Source organism: Abrus precatorius, unplaced genomic scaffold, assembly GCF_003935025.1.
Source record: "Abrus precatorius isolate BTA unplaced genomic scaffold, Abrus_2018 Scaffold2, whole genome shotgun sequence".
In the NCBI taxonomy this organism is placed as follows: domain Eukaryota; kingdom Viridiplantae; phylum Streptophyta; class Magnoliopsida; order Fabales; family Fabaceae; genus Abrus; species Abrus precatorius.
The window spans coordinates 32,771,685-32,790,139 of record NW_020874362.1 but is presented as its reverse complement, the minus strand read 5'-3'; the positions used below and the strand labels follow the sequence as shown (position 1 = coordinate 32,790,139).

The window sequence follows — 18,455 nt, the reverse complement described above, 5'->3', positions numbered from 1 at the left end:
TTTTTAAGTATTATAAAAATATTTTTATATTATTTACTTATTTTTTTACATCTAAACAGAAATAATTTTTTCATTTTATTTTCCTTCTATCCATTAATTCAAACGGAACATTATTTTTATTTACATCTATCTTGTTTCATTTGTTTTTATTTGAATTATCATACGTGGAAATCATAAATTATTATTTGCTTTATGTGAATTAATATTTATAATTACCTATTTTGGCCTGCCTAGTATTTTTCTGGCACAAAAAAAATAGATGGATCAAACGGCAATTGCACTTCAGATACCAATTTCAAGTGTATAGATTTTAGGTTCTGTCTTGACGACCACAAACGCTTTCATCCACCAATACCTGAGGTTTCTGCAACCAAAACAAGCAACAACAATGGCTTCTGCTTCCTTACTCAACCCGTTGACTCGTTTTCCTCGTGCTGCAACTCAGCACATCTTGGCCTTAACCACCAACCCTGCCATGTCACTGAGATTTGGTAAAAGCCGCTGTGCGAGACAACTCACGACGAGTGTCTCTTCATCTTTCAACGTTGTTTGCAATGACGACTCTTTTGAACCCCAAATCAAAATTGAGGGTCTCAACATTGCTGAAGATGCTTCCCAGGTCAGTTTCACCACATTGTCCCAACCTCTACAATTTTCTTGCCCAGTTCCAATTTTAAGCGATTCAGAGCAAAGTTGGCTTCATGTTTCATACATCTACACGTTAACTTCAACCCTACTAATTATAACTGTATATTAGCCTCTCATTTACTCATTTTTTAACATGTTTCCATACGTAACTTGTGAATGTGTCGGCGGAAAACGCTTCGATTTTCGCCATTTCGTTTATGTTGGAGAAATCAACGTTGGGTAATAAATATTGATTTGTTCGGTTTTGTTTTCTGCTGAGGTGGCATAGCTGGTAGGGAAAACGCCCATGGTTTACCTGAACAAAATCGTGAAGGGGTCTTCGGCCAATATTGCTGCAAAACTTGAGATGATGCAGCCGTGTTGTAGTGTCAAGGACAGGTGAGAACTTGAACTGTTGTTGTTAAATATCCTGCATGGGATTGGAAACCTTAAAGCTTGAGTAATTTTTTTGTTTAAAATATTTGAGTTGTGGTCTTTTTTTCTTTTTCTTTTTTTAATATTTTAGGTTTAATTATTTAAGTTTTAATAATATGTTAAAATTTTGGGATATGAGTTTAATCCAATCATATTAGAGAGTTATAAATAAATAAACTTAAACTTTGAATGGCCTTCTTATTTAAAATATTTTATATAATTTTACAATTAAATTTTAGTTTTGTACTTTTTAACGTGATACTAACCCATCCTCATAAGACTATATATATCTCAACATAAGTAAGGGGTCTTGATGGTGGAGTCGTCGATGGAAGATTCTTACCGGTGGCTGGCGTGAATAAAATAATTAAAAAATTATTTTATTATAGTATGTACTTAAAAATATATTTTTTATAATATTTTGTTCTAATTATAGTATCTTATCCAAAAAAAAATATTAATTATAAAAAATTGAATAAAATTATGAAAATTTAATATCAAATTTTAATATTATATGTACATAATTTTTTTTAATTATATATATAATTTAAATAAAATTATTTTTAAAAAATATATTAATTTTTTTATAAAAGAATAGTATTATCATTTAAATATAATCTAATTTTGTTCTATTGCTTTTCATTTATTTCAAACATTGACAAAATACATAATGTCAATATTGTCATTTAAATATAATTTATATTTTGTTTCATTATTTTTATTTATTTTAAAAATAACATAATGATATATATATATATATATATTACTATTCTAATGCACATAAAAAAAAGGATAATATAAGAATTTATCATGTTAATATTATATTTTATCTTATCTTTATCTATCGTTCTATCCTATCATTTTCTAATATCTTATCATTTTACTAAATAGGTCTTAGTGTCAATTTTGTTTAAAGTTAAATAAAATTATTTTTTAATCATTGAATGTGATTGAGATACATGTTTAGTTTAATCTAAACCATATAGTTTTATTAGAATGTTTCTTTTTTAATTTAAAAAAGGATAATTGCTTTTATTACGTAAGTTATGTATCTAGTATTAGTTAAGAATTTCAGTTTATTAGGTAGAGAAGTGTTGGTATAAATTGTTTCTTTATTTATAAATAAACGTGTAAATTTCATTTGAGAGAGATGAAAAACAAAAGATTTTTTGTACAAGTTATTGCATTTCAGTGATCATATTAATTTAATCAAAGAAATACTCTGAGTAATGTGTTTTTTTTTTTTTTTCATATTTCTTAATTATGTTGCAATTTATTTCTTTGTTGTTCTTTTATTTTTAGTTGTTATAAAATTTGATGTTTGATGAATTAAAAAAATAACCCCGATGAAGAAAAGATTTTTGGGTTAGAAATATTATTAGACAAAAGGAAAGAATTGAAAGGTTTAGTGATAAAAATGTTCGACCAAAGTTATTTTACGTTGGTTACGTGACATGGGAAGATAAATTATTTGATAAAAAAAAAAAGCTCAGGTATTTGGCAAATAGATACTAAATTATTGTGAGGAACCTTCGAGATGGAGTAAGTCTATTATAATAATGTATACTTGATACGAGAAATTAAAAGAAATAGTAAAATTTTATGGCTTAACAACAAATATTTAAAGAATTATAATCCCACAATTTTTAAGGTAAATATTGACAATAATATAAAATGGAATTGTCAATAAAAATATTGACCCTTTTATTTTATTTTTTTTCAAAAAGATCAATTATTTTTGGATATTTTAAAAATATTTAAGACTTTGTTTGAGAGTTTGGAGGGAGAAAGAGAGAAAGAGTTTAAAAAAGAAGGAGGAGAGAGGAAGAGAAAGAAGATTAAACTTTTTTTTTATTTGAATGTTTAATATGGAGAGGAGAAAGTAATAAAGTGGTTAATAATATAAATTATATTATTGTCTTTTATATATTTTTATTTTTTTCAAAAAATAAAAAAGTTTAATATTTTTTTCTAAAAATTAATATTTTTAAAATGTATATTTCTATTTTTTATAAATTTTTAAAAAAAAATTCACTCTAAAAATTAATATATTTTAAAAAAATTAATTTATTGCTATTTGGTTTTTACTTTTTTTTAAAAAATACACAAATTATATATTTTTTCCTTCTAAAAATTAATATTTTTAAAATTCATATTTTTATTTTTTAATAATTTTTTTAAAAAAATTGTCACTCTAAAAACTAATATTTTTTAAAAATAATTTTTTATTTTAAATTAATCATTTTAAAAACTTATTTAAAAAATCTTCCAAAACGAAAAAACTCATAAAATTAAGTTTATAAAAATTTCTGAAAGTTTAGAAAAACTTCTTAATCCTCTTTCTTTAAATTAATTAATTCTAAAACAAAAATTAAATCCCTCTAATTTCTCTCTTCTCTTTCTCTCATATATATATATATATATATAACTTTCAAATAAAGCTTTTAAAAAAAATTTGAACCTAAAAACAAAAGTTGAAGACTTGAATTTTTTTTTTAATAAGTAGACAAGTACATAGTAGTTAATAATAGTTTTCCTCTTAAAAGGCTTATAAATTTTTGGTAGAAGTTATATTTGTCATTGTAATTGTATGGTTAAAGTTATTTGCTTATTACATAAATTTTGTTTTAGAGAGATATAAAAACACTTATAAGAATTTTTTTTATAAGTCAGTGAATTTCAATAATCATATCGACTTAATTAAAGAAGTAATATGTGGAATGTGTACTATTTTTTCTTTTTAATTAAGCTGCAACTTATTCTTTGTTGTTTTTTTTATTTTTCTTTTATATTATGATTATTTGTTTATGTATTTAATGATTTTTTTAAATCTAAAATTTATTTTTACGAGTAAGGTATCATTACAACTCATATTGTATTGGACACTTTGAATATTGAATTAATTAATCTTTTATATCAATTTCTGGTCTAAATAAAAAAAAATTTCCAAAAATTCATACCTTAGATATTATATGTTAATACTTTTAAAATGTTTTTAACCTAGAAACAAATGTACCTATCAAAAGTAATAAAATGAAACATGTTAAACTTTTCTAGTATTGTTTCTATAAGTACTATATTTGCAAATATTTACTATTAATATTCCTTAAATGTTAAACAAATTCAACGATTAAAAATTTTAGAATTGATAATAGGAATCAAAATATTTTGAAAATTTGAAGAAAGTAAAATATGAAAAAATCACATAATTAAATTAATATGAATGAAAGCCTAAGATTTTTGTTTCTTCTAATAATTACTTATATATCTAAATTTAATTTTATTCAATTGTGTCAGAGCAATTATCAATCATTTCCTTGATTATTATTACTACTTAATGATAATAGAATAATAACAATTTTCGTGTTACCCTAATAATTATAAAAAATAACAAATAAATAGAAGTATTAAGACACATTAGATTTGTTAACTTAATTAATTGATTGGAAACTTTAATGACAAATTGATTCTAATAACACCTAAACTCAAATTATCTCTTAATTTTGTTAACACATTAATGATACAATAGACTGTTAATTGATTAACTAAAATTAATTATTGAATGACCAATTCAAGAATAAAAATAACAATGAAGAGATAATTTTAGTTGATAAATAACATTAACATTATAAAATCAAATTGGGATTCAAAAGATACATCATAAGAATTCACGTCGATCTCATGGTAATGAGTATTTAGTAACACTTGATCATATTAATGAAAACAAAAGAAAGTAAATAGAAAAAAATCATAATCCTAAACAAAAAGGAAAGAAAAAACCTCATAACTTGTCTACTTTAGAAGAAATACTACTTTATGATAGAGAATATTGTCTTTTAGACATCTTGTAAAGGTGACAATCAAAATGGGAGGAGATGATGCGAATATGAATGATAAAATGATTCTCGGATGGAAGCTTAAATTTTGAGTATGTAAAAGACAAAGTGAAGAAGATTGCACAAAACCAATTCAAAATTAAAAAAAAAACAAAAGATCACTCTTAAAAATTTTAAAATTCTTTTTATGTGATGATGTAGAAGTCAAACAGTGGGCGCATGAGCAAGCCCTAAACATAGAAATTTTCATAATTGAACACAGGTGTGCTTCTTTTGAGCATGCCCTAGACACGAGGTTCTTATCTTGAGTATATGGTGTATTCTTCCTAAGCACACGTTTAACAAGGAGTCTTGATATTGAATACAAAACATGCACACTTGGAACGCAACACATGGTGTGTTGCTATAAGTAGGGGCGTGCTAGTCTCTATGAGTGATAAAATGGGATAGGCTCAAAAGGTTAATCCTCTTAACCCGCTAAAAATGATGGAATGAATTGAATATTTTTCACTTGTCAACTCGTCCAACCTAAACCCTAAACCCTAAACTCGTTCAGCCTGCCAAAATGTGACCCAATGGCAAGGTTAGGATGACCCATCAGACCTATTTTTAATTTTTAAAGAATAAAAAATAATTTATTTTAATTAAATATTATTTTTTATTAATTAAAAATATTCTTTATATATTCTTTATAATTTTTTATTTTTTATTTAATTTTAAGTGAACTAGTTCATTAATCCATGTCTACCAACTTTTTATTTATTTATTTATTGGTTCTTAACAAGTTGCCCAGTTGGCCTGACGATCTACTTTTTAAAGGTCTAGATTAGAAAATTTAGTTCATTTTCTAAATAGAATGGGACATGCTAATTTTTTTTTTCTTTAAAAGTTATAGGCTAAGTAAGATGGGTGAACCCATTTTGACATCCCTGCTATATCACTCATTTTTATTAATTTTACCTATTCTTTAATTTTTTAGAAAAAATTTCTTCACAATTTAATTTAATTTTATCAAGTTGTACTATCAGCACTTTCTATAATAAAATAAAGAGAAATTTAGTTATTTTAAAAAATAAAATATAAATTATAATAATAAAGTAGACTAAAATCTCATAGCTAAAATAAAAATTTATCATGAATTTAGATAAATTATTTGGCAACATAAATTTACAAATTGGAAGTTTATTTTATCTATCTTTGTTAATTTTTAACGGTTTTTCTAATGTATATTAACGACACATAAATAATTTTGAAATTAGAAGATATTAAAAGTATAATAAATTAATAATATTAAATTTATAATTTTTTATAAAAATTTATTTATTAATCTTTTGTATTACGTACCCTTTACACCTTTAAAAAACTGCTTTTTTTCATCTGATTTTCTTCTTACAGGATAGGTTACAGCATGATAAATGATGCCGAGGAAAGAGGAATTATAACACCCGGAAAGGTAAAAGTGATTAAAAAAAAAGTGTGTATGTTCATTTATGGACGTCGTAGTATGAACGTATGTATACTCATGCTATGTAAATGTTGGAATTTTTTTCACTGTGAAAATGTACACAGAGCGGTGCAAATAAAAAAACGTGATGTGCCAAATGAGTGGATTTTACCTTTTTACAATAATATCTTTTATATTTCTTATATGAGAGAAAAATGATATTCTAATAATTTCTTAAATTAGTAAAATATTTTTTAGAATTTATCCCGTAATTTTTTTTTTCAAAATTGGTAGGCTTTACACGTGCAATATTAGTATTCTTTTTTTATACTAAGTACTGCACTATAAAATCTAATTTTATTAATCAGAATTATCATTGTTGATCTCATTTGAAGTTATACGCACACTACGATTGTTTAGCCTGACAGGCATTAACAAGTTAGATATCAAATGGTTTTACGGTTTACCATTTGTACACAACGAATTTTTTTAATGTTCTTAGCAATATTGCTGTAGAGCCACACATGCAATGCATAAAAAAACAAAATACCTAAGAATAAGCCATGAACACAAAGGGGAATAACAAAATACCTAAAACATCCTAATTGACTTCTTAAAAACAAATAAATAAAAACAACATCAGCAGCATTTGGACATTTTTCAGTCCTGAAGCATTGTCTTAACAAGGGAAGAATAAACTTTTGGTAGAAACTAGAAACTTTAGAAATATTACCCGTACATAATTGCTGTATATGGTGTATTATATATACTCTTGTGCTACACCCAGGTGCTACAGTTCCTGGTTTACTATAAATAAAACTCTTAACAAAGAAGGATAAAGACATGAATACACGTGCTTTTTTGTCAAGAAATTATGCTTGCCTGCTGGGGAGCATGTTATGCTTTAATATTGTGACGGCATATGAGCAATCTTTTAAATTGTTGTGAGACTTTATATACCCTAATCCGAGTTTAAGTGGGTTATATGTGTTTATTATAAAATTTGTGTGATCATATTTACTAGTTTTGACAATTCTAGAAGCTACAATTTGTTCTGGGCATTTTGGTTGGTCATACCTTTTGCTTTGGGGTACATGCAATGCAGCAATACTGTTTCCTTTACTTTTATGCTGCATCTATGTGGAAGCATTATGTGGTTCTTTTGGGAAAAACAAGCTGTGATCTTCAATGGGAGCTGGTTAAATTGTGTTGTTATTTGCTTTCTTTCATATTATTAGGTGTGGCCAAATACATTTAATATTGCTTCAATTTTTTTATTTTATTTTTTTGTCATTTCTTTGGTAACTTGTTTCTCTTGCATATCAGACTACTTTAGCGGAACCTACTGGCGGGAACGCAGGAATTGGTCTTGCCTTTATTGCAGCTTGTAGAGGATATAAACTCATTTGCACAATGCCTGAGTACATGAATTTAGAAAGGCGAGTTATTTTGAAAGCATTTGGGGCTGAGGTTGTTTTGACTGATCCAGCAAGGGGCATGACTGCAGCAGTTCAAAAAGCTGAAGAAATTTTAAGAACTACCCCCAATTCACACATGCTTCAACAATTTAATAATCCTTCAAATCCTAAGGTAAATGATAATGTCTTAGTTTATGTTTAAGCACATGAATCCTATGTTTTTGGGAACCTGTGCACCATTTGCTCCAGGTTTGGCCCATGTATTGTAATCGGCATTGATTGACAATTGATTCTTGTTACTTTACCTTTAGTTGAAACCCTTGATTCAAACTGCAGTCACAGAGTCTTGGTTAATAGAAATACAATGCAATATTAAGTCTATGACTGCTTTTGAAGTGTAGCATCCCATCACACATAAGCACATCTATCCAGATAAGTTCTTGTTTGGTTTGTGAGGCTGCAACATCTCGTTAGTGTAGATTCTAGTAAGGATTGTCCTCCGAATGAGTGACCTAACCTCAGAACCGTAGCTGGTGGCAGTGAGGAGTTCATCAAACCCATCTTTGGGTTACTTTCTCCCAGGGGCAATGACCTAACCTCTGATGACCTTGATAATCTCTCTCACTATCAATCATTTCAAATTACTTTCACATGCACTTTAATGTTAGAAAAAACACAATTTCAAACATTTCTTCACTTGGTTGTACAAACTAGTAAGCTGTCAACATCCTTTTTACTATTGATTTGATTGTATTAGTTTTGTGATAAAAGATGAGATGCGGTTTCATTTTTTTTTTAGCATAGCTTCTCTGTCTTTTCTCCTTATGGTCTTTAGAGGATTTTCTTCCCTAATATATGCAAAGCAAATGCTTGGTTCTTGTAATCTGATGTTCTCTCCTCTTTCTCTCTGACTTCCTGTTGTTGTGTCCTTTATAGCTCTAAGAGGATTCCAGATCTTTCTTTTATGTACTCTCTTTCTCTTAATGCATTATTCCATTTTCGACTTTCAGCAACAATTTATCATACATATCAAGTTTAGAATTAATTACAGGGTTTCCAAAAGTAACCAAATCTCCCTGCCAGTTTAGCAATTTGTTGAAAATCTTTTGGCACCATTTTCTAAATTGGTGTATATAAAAAAAGGTCTTGGGAAAATGTTCAAATTGTAAGCCAATATTGTTTCTCCCCTGTGCATTCAGTTTAATTTTCAAGTTGATTGACATGTCATGAATGGATAGCATGGTGAGCTGCAGTATGGTATGAAATGTGAAGTTGGATTCAACTATACAGATACATTATGAGACAACTGGCCCAGAGATATGGGAAGATACAAGAGGCAAGGTAGATATTTTAGTTGCAGGAATTGGAACTGGTGGAACTATTTCTGGAGCTGGTCAATTCCTAAAACAACAAAATTCGAAAATACAGGTAAACCTTTCTCTATAGCATTGTCAAACCCAAATGTCTTCTGATATCGATCAATATAATGATGGTAAGGGATTGCCCATAATCCGTACTGGTTATGTCTTATCACATGAAATATAATTTCTTATAGGGAAGCTTTCTACTTTCTTGTGTTCCATTAAGCACTTTCTTTATCATGTATCAGGTTATTGGTGTAGAGCCTCTAGAAAGCAACATACTTTCGGGTGGAACAGCACGTATGGAAACAGAATAAGTTTCTACACATTGTAAATCCAATATGTTAATTTTAATTTCTTTTATAAATTGTATCTTTTGTCTGCTAAACCACAGAACCTCACGGAATTCCGGGTCTGGGAGCTGGTTTTGTACCCAACACTTTGAATCAAGATGTGCTTGATGAAGTTATAGCGGTCTGTCTTATGCTTTCCTTTTGTCTTTTCCATTTACGTTCTAATCCAGTGTGTTTTTTTATTTCCTAAATCGGTTTTTTAAAGAAGTGTTACTACAGACTAAATTAGTTCTAAGAGCAATTTCTTGAACATGTCAGATTTTGAAATTTGAATCATTCTGTTTGATTCTGTTGTATGGATTTCTTCTGGCCATCATGCATGTAACCAGGACAAGTCCTCCTTGTCTACTAACCATTTGCAAACAAATCAAGTGTGAATGAAAATGTCATTGCTATATCTCTTAATGCCCCCATCTAGTGCATGTAGCTACTAACAGTACCTAAGCATTGTTTACTTCCTATACCAGTATTTACTTGAACTTTATCATGCAATGATGAGTCAGAGATGACAATCCTTGTAAAATAAAAATAATGAAATTAAGAAAAATACATTGATGTTTTTTTTAGCTTATATGTTTCCTTCTGATGGTCTTGTATGCAGGAGTTAGTTGAATTATTTAAATGTATTAATTATCATCTTTTCCTGGATTTTAACGAAATGATTTATCAAGTGTTTCATGGAAAGCTTTGCTGATATTCACATTTGGCTTGTGTGCGTGTGTGTGTGTCTGTTTCAATCTTAGTTTCAATGAATGTGGTCCACTACTATATATTGCACATGTTAGTGAATATTTTTCATAGACAAGATATGAATTATGCAAAATTGGTGTTGACATTTGGATTTGATAGTCGCTTTCCCTCTATAAGCATGTACTATATGCCAAACAGCATGTACTTAATGTACTGGCCAATAACAAAAATTTCATCATACACTAGCTTGTTTCTAAATTCTGGTGGTAGGTTCTCTTTCTTAATTCAGGACCCGTTTAAGGTATTCCACATTTAGAGCTGCTATCAGCTGTACTAATTTTTATGCATGTGATTATGATATAGGGACTACCTGATCAGGATAAATAGTGAAGTGGCAATATTTTCTTGGTCTCTGTATAATTAATCTCCACTTTTTTGAATTTTGCAGATATCAACTGATGAATCTGTTGAAACTGCAAAGCAAATAGCACGAAAGGAAGGCTTGCTGGTAAGTGCTTTTATTTTCATTTTTTCAACTGTTTGTGTGCATTTGAGTTTCTTAAGGTTTTCCAGTGTGCATTATTATGTGCACGTGCACAGTTACATGAGACATGCCAAGGTCGCTGAATCTACCATGGACAAGATAATGGCATTTTACACACACCATATTAAAATGTTTGTCATGTTCATGAATGATCCTTACCCGACTAAGAAGGGCATATGAACTTGTGTCTTATTTAGCTTGCACGTTGGAGTTAGTTTTCTTCAAATATTATGACATCTCAATTCTGATCCTAAATGAAGAGTTCATATATGTTGGCTTCATACTTCACCTCTTACATGCTAACTTCAACTGGAGAACAGGTGGGAATCTCTTCAGGAACTGCTGCTGCTGCTGCATTGAGGGTTGGAAAGAGACCTGAGAATGCAGGGAAGCTTATTGCGGTATGTATATTTCCAAAACAAAAAATCTTAATAAAAACATAATAATTTTACAAGGAATTTACAAAAAGCATCAGACAGATGGCATATGTTATGCATTATGGCTCATTCTACCGGTCTGATCATATTTTGTTCTTTTCTTAACAATCTGACCTTTAAAGCAAGGTCTAGATTTTGGTTCTGAAGGACAAGCGCGCATATTTTGTTTTATTCACCAGTTTATGATGTTATTTATGTATCCAGTTGCTTGTATTGTTGTAGCAGACTGTTAACTTTCATCAATTTAGCATATGCATGTCATCTTTTACTTATGTTGCTCATTTGTTGATGTGTGAAGGACCTGAAAGGCTGAATGAAAATTTAGCTGGATTTGTCTATAATGCTTGCTTATGACTGATAAATGAAAAGATGATTCTAGTATTCAGGCTTAAAAGGCTGAACATGCTAGGCATTGTGTATGATATGCTTTTGACCTGCTATTATTGTGGGTGAAGTTTCTTTTTTTCCTTTCATTTCTTGTTTTGTTTGCTAAAATGATGTCATGGGTTCTTTTTTGTCGCTTTTATCTTTTTGTTAGTTAAAACTTCATTTCTTTTCAAATTTCAGTACTAGATTATTCTTACCTTTTAATGCATAAAATATTTATTTCTTTCAGGTTATCTTCCCAAGCTTTGGTGAAAGATATTTGTCCACTGTTCTTTTTCAGTCAATTTGGGAAGAATGTAAGAAGATGCAAGTTGAGCCATGAAACAACTATGCTTCTTGTTACTTTTTTCATTTATACTCATTCTCCATGAGCATCTATAAGGCATGTCAATGTGACATGTCTGAATTATGTCGGTTTCTCGTTTTTTTGACTTTTACGCTTCCTTTATTTCTACTCAAATAGCATGCATTAGATTAGCATGGATTGGAATGATCAACTTTAATAAATTTCCCTCGTTTGGATGGACTGAAATTTGAGTGTGAAATTGTTGCCATTTCTGCGCGACTCGTTTACCATTTCTCATTCTCTTAGTCGAGAAATGCAATGGAATGCAACAAAGTGGTTTTTTATATTATTATTTAATTATTTAGAAAATAAATATAATATTTTATAGCCAAAAAAATTATACAAACTTAATTAATAATCCTTTATTGAGATAAAACTATATTATAAAAAATTCAATTTTTTAAATAAACTAATTTTTTAAAGTATTATAAATTTTTTTTATATATTATCTATTTATTTCTTCTCATTCTCCTTTTTTATGAGAAAGTAATTTTTTTTTTTTCACTTCATTCATTTTGATTTCAGTCTATTTAAACAGTACATCATTTTGATTCTATTTTATTTTTATTTACGTCCTTCCTGGTTCATTTGCTTTTTATTCCCACCCTTTTTTTTTCACTTTTTATCCTAACATACCTTTAAAAAGGTAAATAACTCTACAGGTTGTTAGATTTGACTAACAGCACGGATTAATGGCCCTTGAACAAGAGATATTTTCTTTTTTTCTATATAATAAATGGGAGAATAATAAAGAATCACTGATCACCTTTTTGTTGTGCCAATTAAAAATAAAATATTAATAAGAGTATGTTTGGGAATATAACTTCATTAAACATTTATTTAATATATATTTTTAAATGATTACTTATATTAAAAAATTTATTAAAATAAATTAAAATAGCTTATTTTAAGTAACAGAAGAAGTTTACTAAAATAAATTAAGAGTTTGCAAGAATTATAAGCTATTTCTATAAACTATTTACGAGCTCTTCCAAACATGTGCAAATATAAAAACAAAGGAGATTGTGATTTTTACCACCTCTTTTTTGTTATTACTTATTAGCGCCATATCTTTTACTGTTACTTTTGAAATTTAATTTTTAAAAGTATATGTAATACATTTTAAAAATTAAATTTTACAAATTATTTGTAAATCACTTTCGAAATTTGATTTAGAAAGTGTGAAATTACTTCCAAATATTAAATTCTAAAAATAATTTGTCAAGGACTTTCAAAATTTAATATTTTAAAGTATAAAATTTAATTTTGAAAATTTAAATTTTTGAAAGTGTTTTGCAAATATATTTAGAATTTAATTTTAAGAATATATTAAAAAAATTTAAGCTTAAATTCTGATTGAGTAAAATAAAAGATAGTGCAATTAAACGAATTTTATAAAAATAACAAAAAAAAAATTATAAAATTTATTGAAATAAAAGAGAGTAAAAAATGAGGTTAAGAAGAGAATGACTGGAGGAAAGAAAAAAAAAGGTTGAACTAAACTGTTAGTGGGAGATAAGATGAGTGTGAAAAGGCTGAGAGGATAAAGGGAGAGTGGAGAAAGGGGAGAGGGGACTAAGAAGGGACAAGGTGGTGGGTGTGGAGAAAGCAATAGGGAGAAGTGAGAGCTGAAAAAGAAAATAAAATTTGTTGTTTTTAACGTCGTAAATTTTAAAGGAATGTAATCTACAATAAGAGTTATGAATTAATGTAAATTATATTTTTATTTTATATCACTTTTTTAAAATTTTAACATTTTTTAATTTTTTAGTGTTTTTAATTTTTTTATTTTTTGTAAAATTTTTTTTGTCATTTATAAATACTCGATGGTGTGAAGAAAATGACTGGTGCTTAACTACGTAGCCGATAAAAGATAAAAAGTAAATAAGTTCATATTGTGTAAATGATAATGAAAGACATAAAAAGAAATATATACATTAAATTATTCATATATTATTTGATAAATTTAACTTATATCATTAATTATATAGTTGTATTTTTAATCATCTAATTTCAATCAATAACCTAACGATTCTTGCAAATTTTCTATAAAAAAATATTTTTATCTTATTTTTTCAAATTTACGAGCACCTAAGAATCACTCATCGTCCAAACTATATCTTCAATAATCTCTGAATGCTAAAATAAAATTATCGTGAAACAACACATGAACTAGTTTGTTTGTGTTTGGTAGGCGCAACGGTCACAATGCACTTCATATTCGTTCCAAGTGAAGTAAAATATTGGACATTGATACCTTGTGATAAAGGGGGCATTGATATTTGCACGTTCACTTTTCACCCCACTTTCTTAAGATCAATTATTTTATAGGCATTGAATGGTTGTGAATTTGTAGAAACAAAAGCCTCTTACTATTTTTCTAAAATATATATATATGTCACATGCCCAAAGTTCAAAAGCTAAGGTAACTTTTTCATGTGCAATATAAACTGAAGAATAAGACCCCCAATTGCAGGCAATGTGAGGACCACACTATGGCTAGAAGCTAATAGTTAGGTAGAAGGCATGCTCATGAAAAAGAAAAGAAAAGTGGACTCTGCTTACCTGAATGAATCAATCAGTGCTTACGGCAGAGAAGCATCGGTCATTTAACAAAGAAAATTTGTTTTTAGTTTATACCCTTTGGGCCACGGAGCACTTTTTCCTGAAATCACATCAACATGAGACGTAAAATCAACAACTCTTGAAAATGCAGGATTTAAAATAAAAAAAATATAGAGATCAAGATCAAAATCAAAATTGATGTATTTTATATAGATAAAAATATATGTAAAATAATTTTTTTTTAAAAAAGAATTAACTTACACCGTTACACAAATTTTATACTGGTAATGACTTTATATAGAATTAAATTTTTATTAATATAATCATTCGATAAAAAAATTCTTATCATATTATTATATCTTTAATATTAATACAAAATTTTCAAAAGAATCTCATGATGAAGTGGACTCTGAATTCTTGCGCTCAACGAAAGACTTTTAAGTAGAAAGCTAACGCATTCTGCCCTATGTGCCCCGTGGATTCCAACCGTGCAACGCATAAGCTGGGCGCAGGTTGAGGGGACCATCAAACTTGTTTTTATTTCTATAGGTAGCATATTGTACGAAATATTAATGCATTAAGGTAATAAGCCTTTTAGAAATCAATTTTAATTTAAAATTAAGATACAAATAAATATTGAGAGAAAATGGTAAAATGAGATTGTAATATGCTCATATTTGAGAGAAATTTGAATGGATACGCAACAAATTAAAGAAATCAGAGCAAATTAAGAGGATTAATATTCATAATACAAAATTATATCTTATTTCTTTGTTGAAAAAAATTGACAGTACTAATTCAGTTATTAAAGGAAGTTATGTTAAGAAAAATCATTATGTGAAACTTGTGCATGGATATTATGCATATTAATTTTTAAGGTCTTGCTGGTTAGTATCCTCAGGATAAATTTTTATTAAAATTATATTATATTGCATTAAAAATTATAGAGTGTGTGTATTTATTATATTTTTAAAAAAATAATTTTTAGTTCCTTAGCTAGCGCTCTTTCAGTGGTGGTTAACATTTGCCTAATTTCTAAACAAAACTTTTTATTTAACATTTTTCATTTTTCCACTTTATGATTAATTTCGTGAGTTTACCCTCGTGCACCAAGGGTTAAATTTTAACGTATTCTTATACAGTGCTAATGTAATTTTTTAATCTAGCTATTTTAACAAAGTATATTATAATTTAGTTATTTATTTTCAAATAATCAAATTAGTCAATTAAAACAACCTAAAATTTTTAAATTAAACCCATCCAGTAACGTGTATATATATATATATATATGTATATATATATATATATATATATATATATATATATCAAACTCACTTAATAATAATTAATTAATAATTTTAGGAACAGTAATGTTTCTTGTGTTGCTGGAGGAAATACTTAAAAAGGTCTCTTATAATTAAGATATATTTTGAGGATGCATGTGAAAAAAATATACAAAAATTAAGGGAGAAATAGAAATGATAATATATGGTTTCATATATAATATCAAATTTTAACGATTCACGTAATAAATTTTTTTTAAGAATTAAATGTTATTTAGTAAACTAAAATATGTTTTTATAGAAATAGTTTTTAATATTTAATTCTATTATCTCAAAAAGTGATATATAGCATCCTTATTTCTATAATTAAATTCAATTTTTTAAAATATAATATTTATAATTTTATTTATTGTGTTTTAGTTATGGTATGACTTTTAAATTATATCTTAATTAATTACATAATTTCATTATATTTTTTTTATGATTTATATTTTAAAATTTTATATAATTTTAATAATACTACGAAAATTTTTATGATGAATTATAAATTAAATTCATTTCACTTTACTCGTTTGATATATTATTATAAGAACTTAAATTTTTAAGTTTTGGGCCCATTTGATTTATATTTAATAAATTTGATTTAAAAATAATTAAATATAAAAAAATAATATATATTTTTTATTTCAGTCAAAGAAAAACTTATTTTAAAAATTTAAATCACTTTAAAAATTATTTTTTTAATTAAACAAATTCGTTTTAAAGTTATCAAACTCATTTTATTCACGTGCTCAGTATTTATTAAATTATTTTGATAACGCACACTATAATTTTCAAATTAACCACAATTTGTCGCTTGTTTCATGATATTTATTTATTATGTGCATGCTGTTTCTGATTAAAAAAATATTACTACTTATATTTTTATTTATGAAAAATATTTATTAATATTTATTATTATAATTGTAAGAAACAAAAATTATTTTTTAAACATATTAATTAAAAAAACTTATAACCTTATTTATCGTAACATTTCTGTTTACAAAGTCATCATTCTTTATTTATATAAAGGGATATATTTATTTATTTAATATATACTACACCACTTTAATTATTCAATATTATAATATTTTTAAAATATAATATAATTTATAAAAAAATAATTAAATTTTATTAAAATTTTAAGAAATCAAGCATTATTTTTATAAATAAAAAATAAAAATAATATTTAATTGAAAATAATATTTTTATTTTTATTTATTATTTATTAATTAAAATTTTATTTTAATAATTTGCAACCACATTAAATATAAATCTTCTATTAAAAACAATATCTAAATGACATAGTACAAGACTTTTCCTTTATTTTATTACATTGTTACAATCCCCTAATTCTCTTTCCCAATGGCCGAGGTGACGTATGTTTGATTAGTCAAAGAGCTATATTTATATGTGAGAAAATTCAACAAGAGCTTTAGTCCCTTTCACATCACACTGGTATATAAATTAGCAATTGCCACATTAATTTATGAATTGCATTAGCGATGTCCATGTGAAGAAATAATCATATGGGGCTTACCTTCATTCAAAATTTCAAACAGGTTCCTGTATGAACGTTTTGCGCCACCACGTTAATATTCCACCTAAAGATTCTTATACCCTACTCTGTTTCTGAATCAACATTATTATATGCACGCATTGATTTTTGCACCTGTTTTAAGCCTCTTAATATGGGTAAATTTTAAAATAACGTGTAATTTTAAATGATACAATAATAATATATGATATTCATGATCTTACTAACATATGAACTAAATAACATGTTTTGTATTGACTGTAATTTTCTCTTTCATGTTTTCTATTCTAAAAATTACTACAGCTTAACAATCATGATGTTTGAGAAGATTTATCTAAGTTTATAGTTTTGATATATTTCCTTTGATAGTCTTAATTTTTTAGGATTTTTTTAACTCTTCTTTTAAAAAAATATTTTATAGTGAAAAAAAGTTAATAAATGCGTCTTTTCTGATTCCTGCATATAATCCTTATTTTTATGTGACCGATCTTCTATACTTATGAAGGGAAATAGAAAAATATTTTCTTTTAATTGAGCTTATAATTATATCCCTAACTCAATCTTTTATAATTAACAATTATCACATTAAATTTTATAATTAGAGTAATGCATAATTTACATGAACTATTTAATAAATTGTCAAAATATCTGACACTTTGTTAATATAAAATCTCTAAGTGTATGTTTGTATAAATATTTGTAAATTTGATTTTGATTTATTTTTTATTTTTTAAATTAATTTTTCTAAAATAAAATTTTATAACTGAAGTGATTTATGTTTTAAAATTATGAATTTGTTTCAAAAGTTAGATTCTAATAAAATGTAATATAAACTTTTAAGTCAACTAAAAAAGTTACATAAGAATTACTTTTACTACATTGCATTTGAAAACATCTTCATGTTTAAAATAGTAGCCAAGCATAAAACCAAACGTGGGTGAAAAGTAAAATGTCTATGAAAATCTTCAAACATGAAGGGTTGAGGGGCTTTCAATGCACACGCAAACAAACAAATGATTGAATGATGTAAAATGCAATCAGTATACGAATTTGATTAAATTATGAATCAATCTGACTGGATCATTTAAGTGTTCAATTCAAACCTAAAATAATATTAAGAATTGCTTCCTCCGTCTTTACTTTTACACAAAAC

At 26.7% G+C, this 18,455-nt stretch overlaps 1 protein-coding gene across 1 annotated transcript; it reads left to right on the top strand.

The window, feature by feature from the left end:
* Window positions 1-388: 388 nt before the first annotated feature.
* On the top strand, window positions 389-11,854 carry LOC113858757 (cysteine synthase). Its single transcript, XM_027491504.1, has 10 exons — window positions 389-619; window positions 917-1,026; window positions 6,294-6,351; window positions 7,669-7,932; window positions 9,051-9,188; window positions 9,370-9,421; window positions 9,516-9,595; window positions 10,613-10,672; window positions 11,029-11,109; window positions 11,762-11,854. The coding sequence occupies exons 1-10, from the start codon at window positions 389-391 to the stop codon at window positions 11,852-11,854; spliced, it is 1,167 nt and encodes a 388-aa protein (XP_027347305.1).
* The last annotated feature ends 6,601 nt before the right edge of the window (window positions 11,855-18,455 follow it).

Bases quoted from the DNA above. Each gene is read 5' to 3' on its own strand.
- LOC113858757 (XM_027491504.1), top strand. From the start codon at position 389: ATGGCTTCTGCTTCCTTACTCAACCCGTTGACTCGTTTTCCTCGTGCT. The intron at 9,422-9,515 runs GTATGGAAACAG...GCTAAACCACAG, and splicing joins ACTTTCGGGTGGAACAGCAC to AACCTCACGGAATTCCGGGT. The intron at 9,596-10,612 runs GTCTGTCTTATG...TGAATTTTGCAG, and splicing joins TGCTTGATGAAGTTATAGCG to ATATCAACTGATGAATCTGT.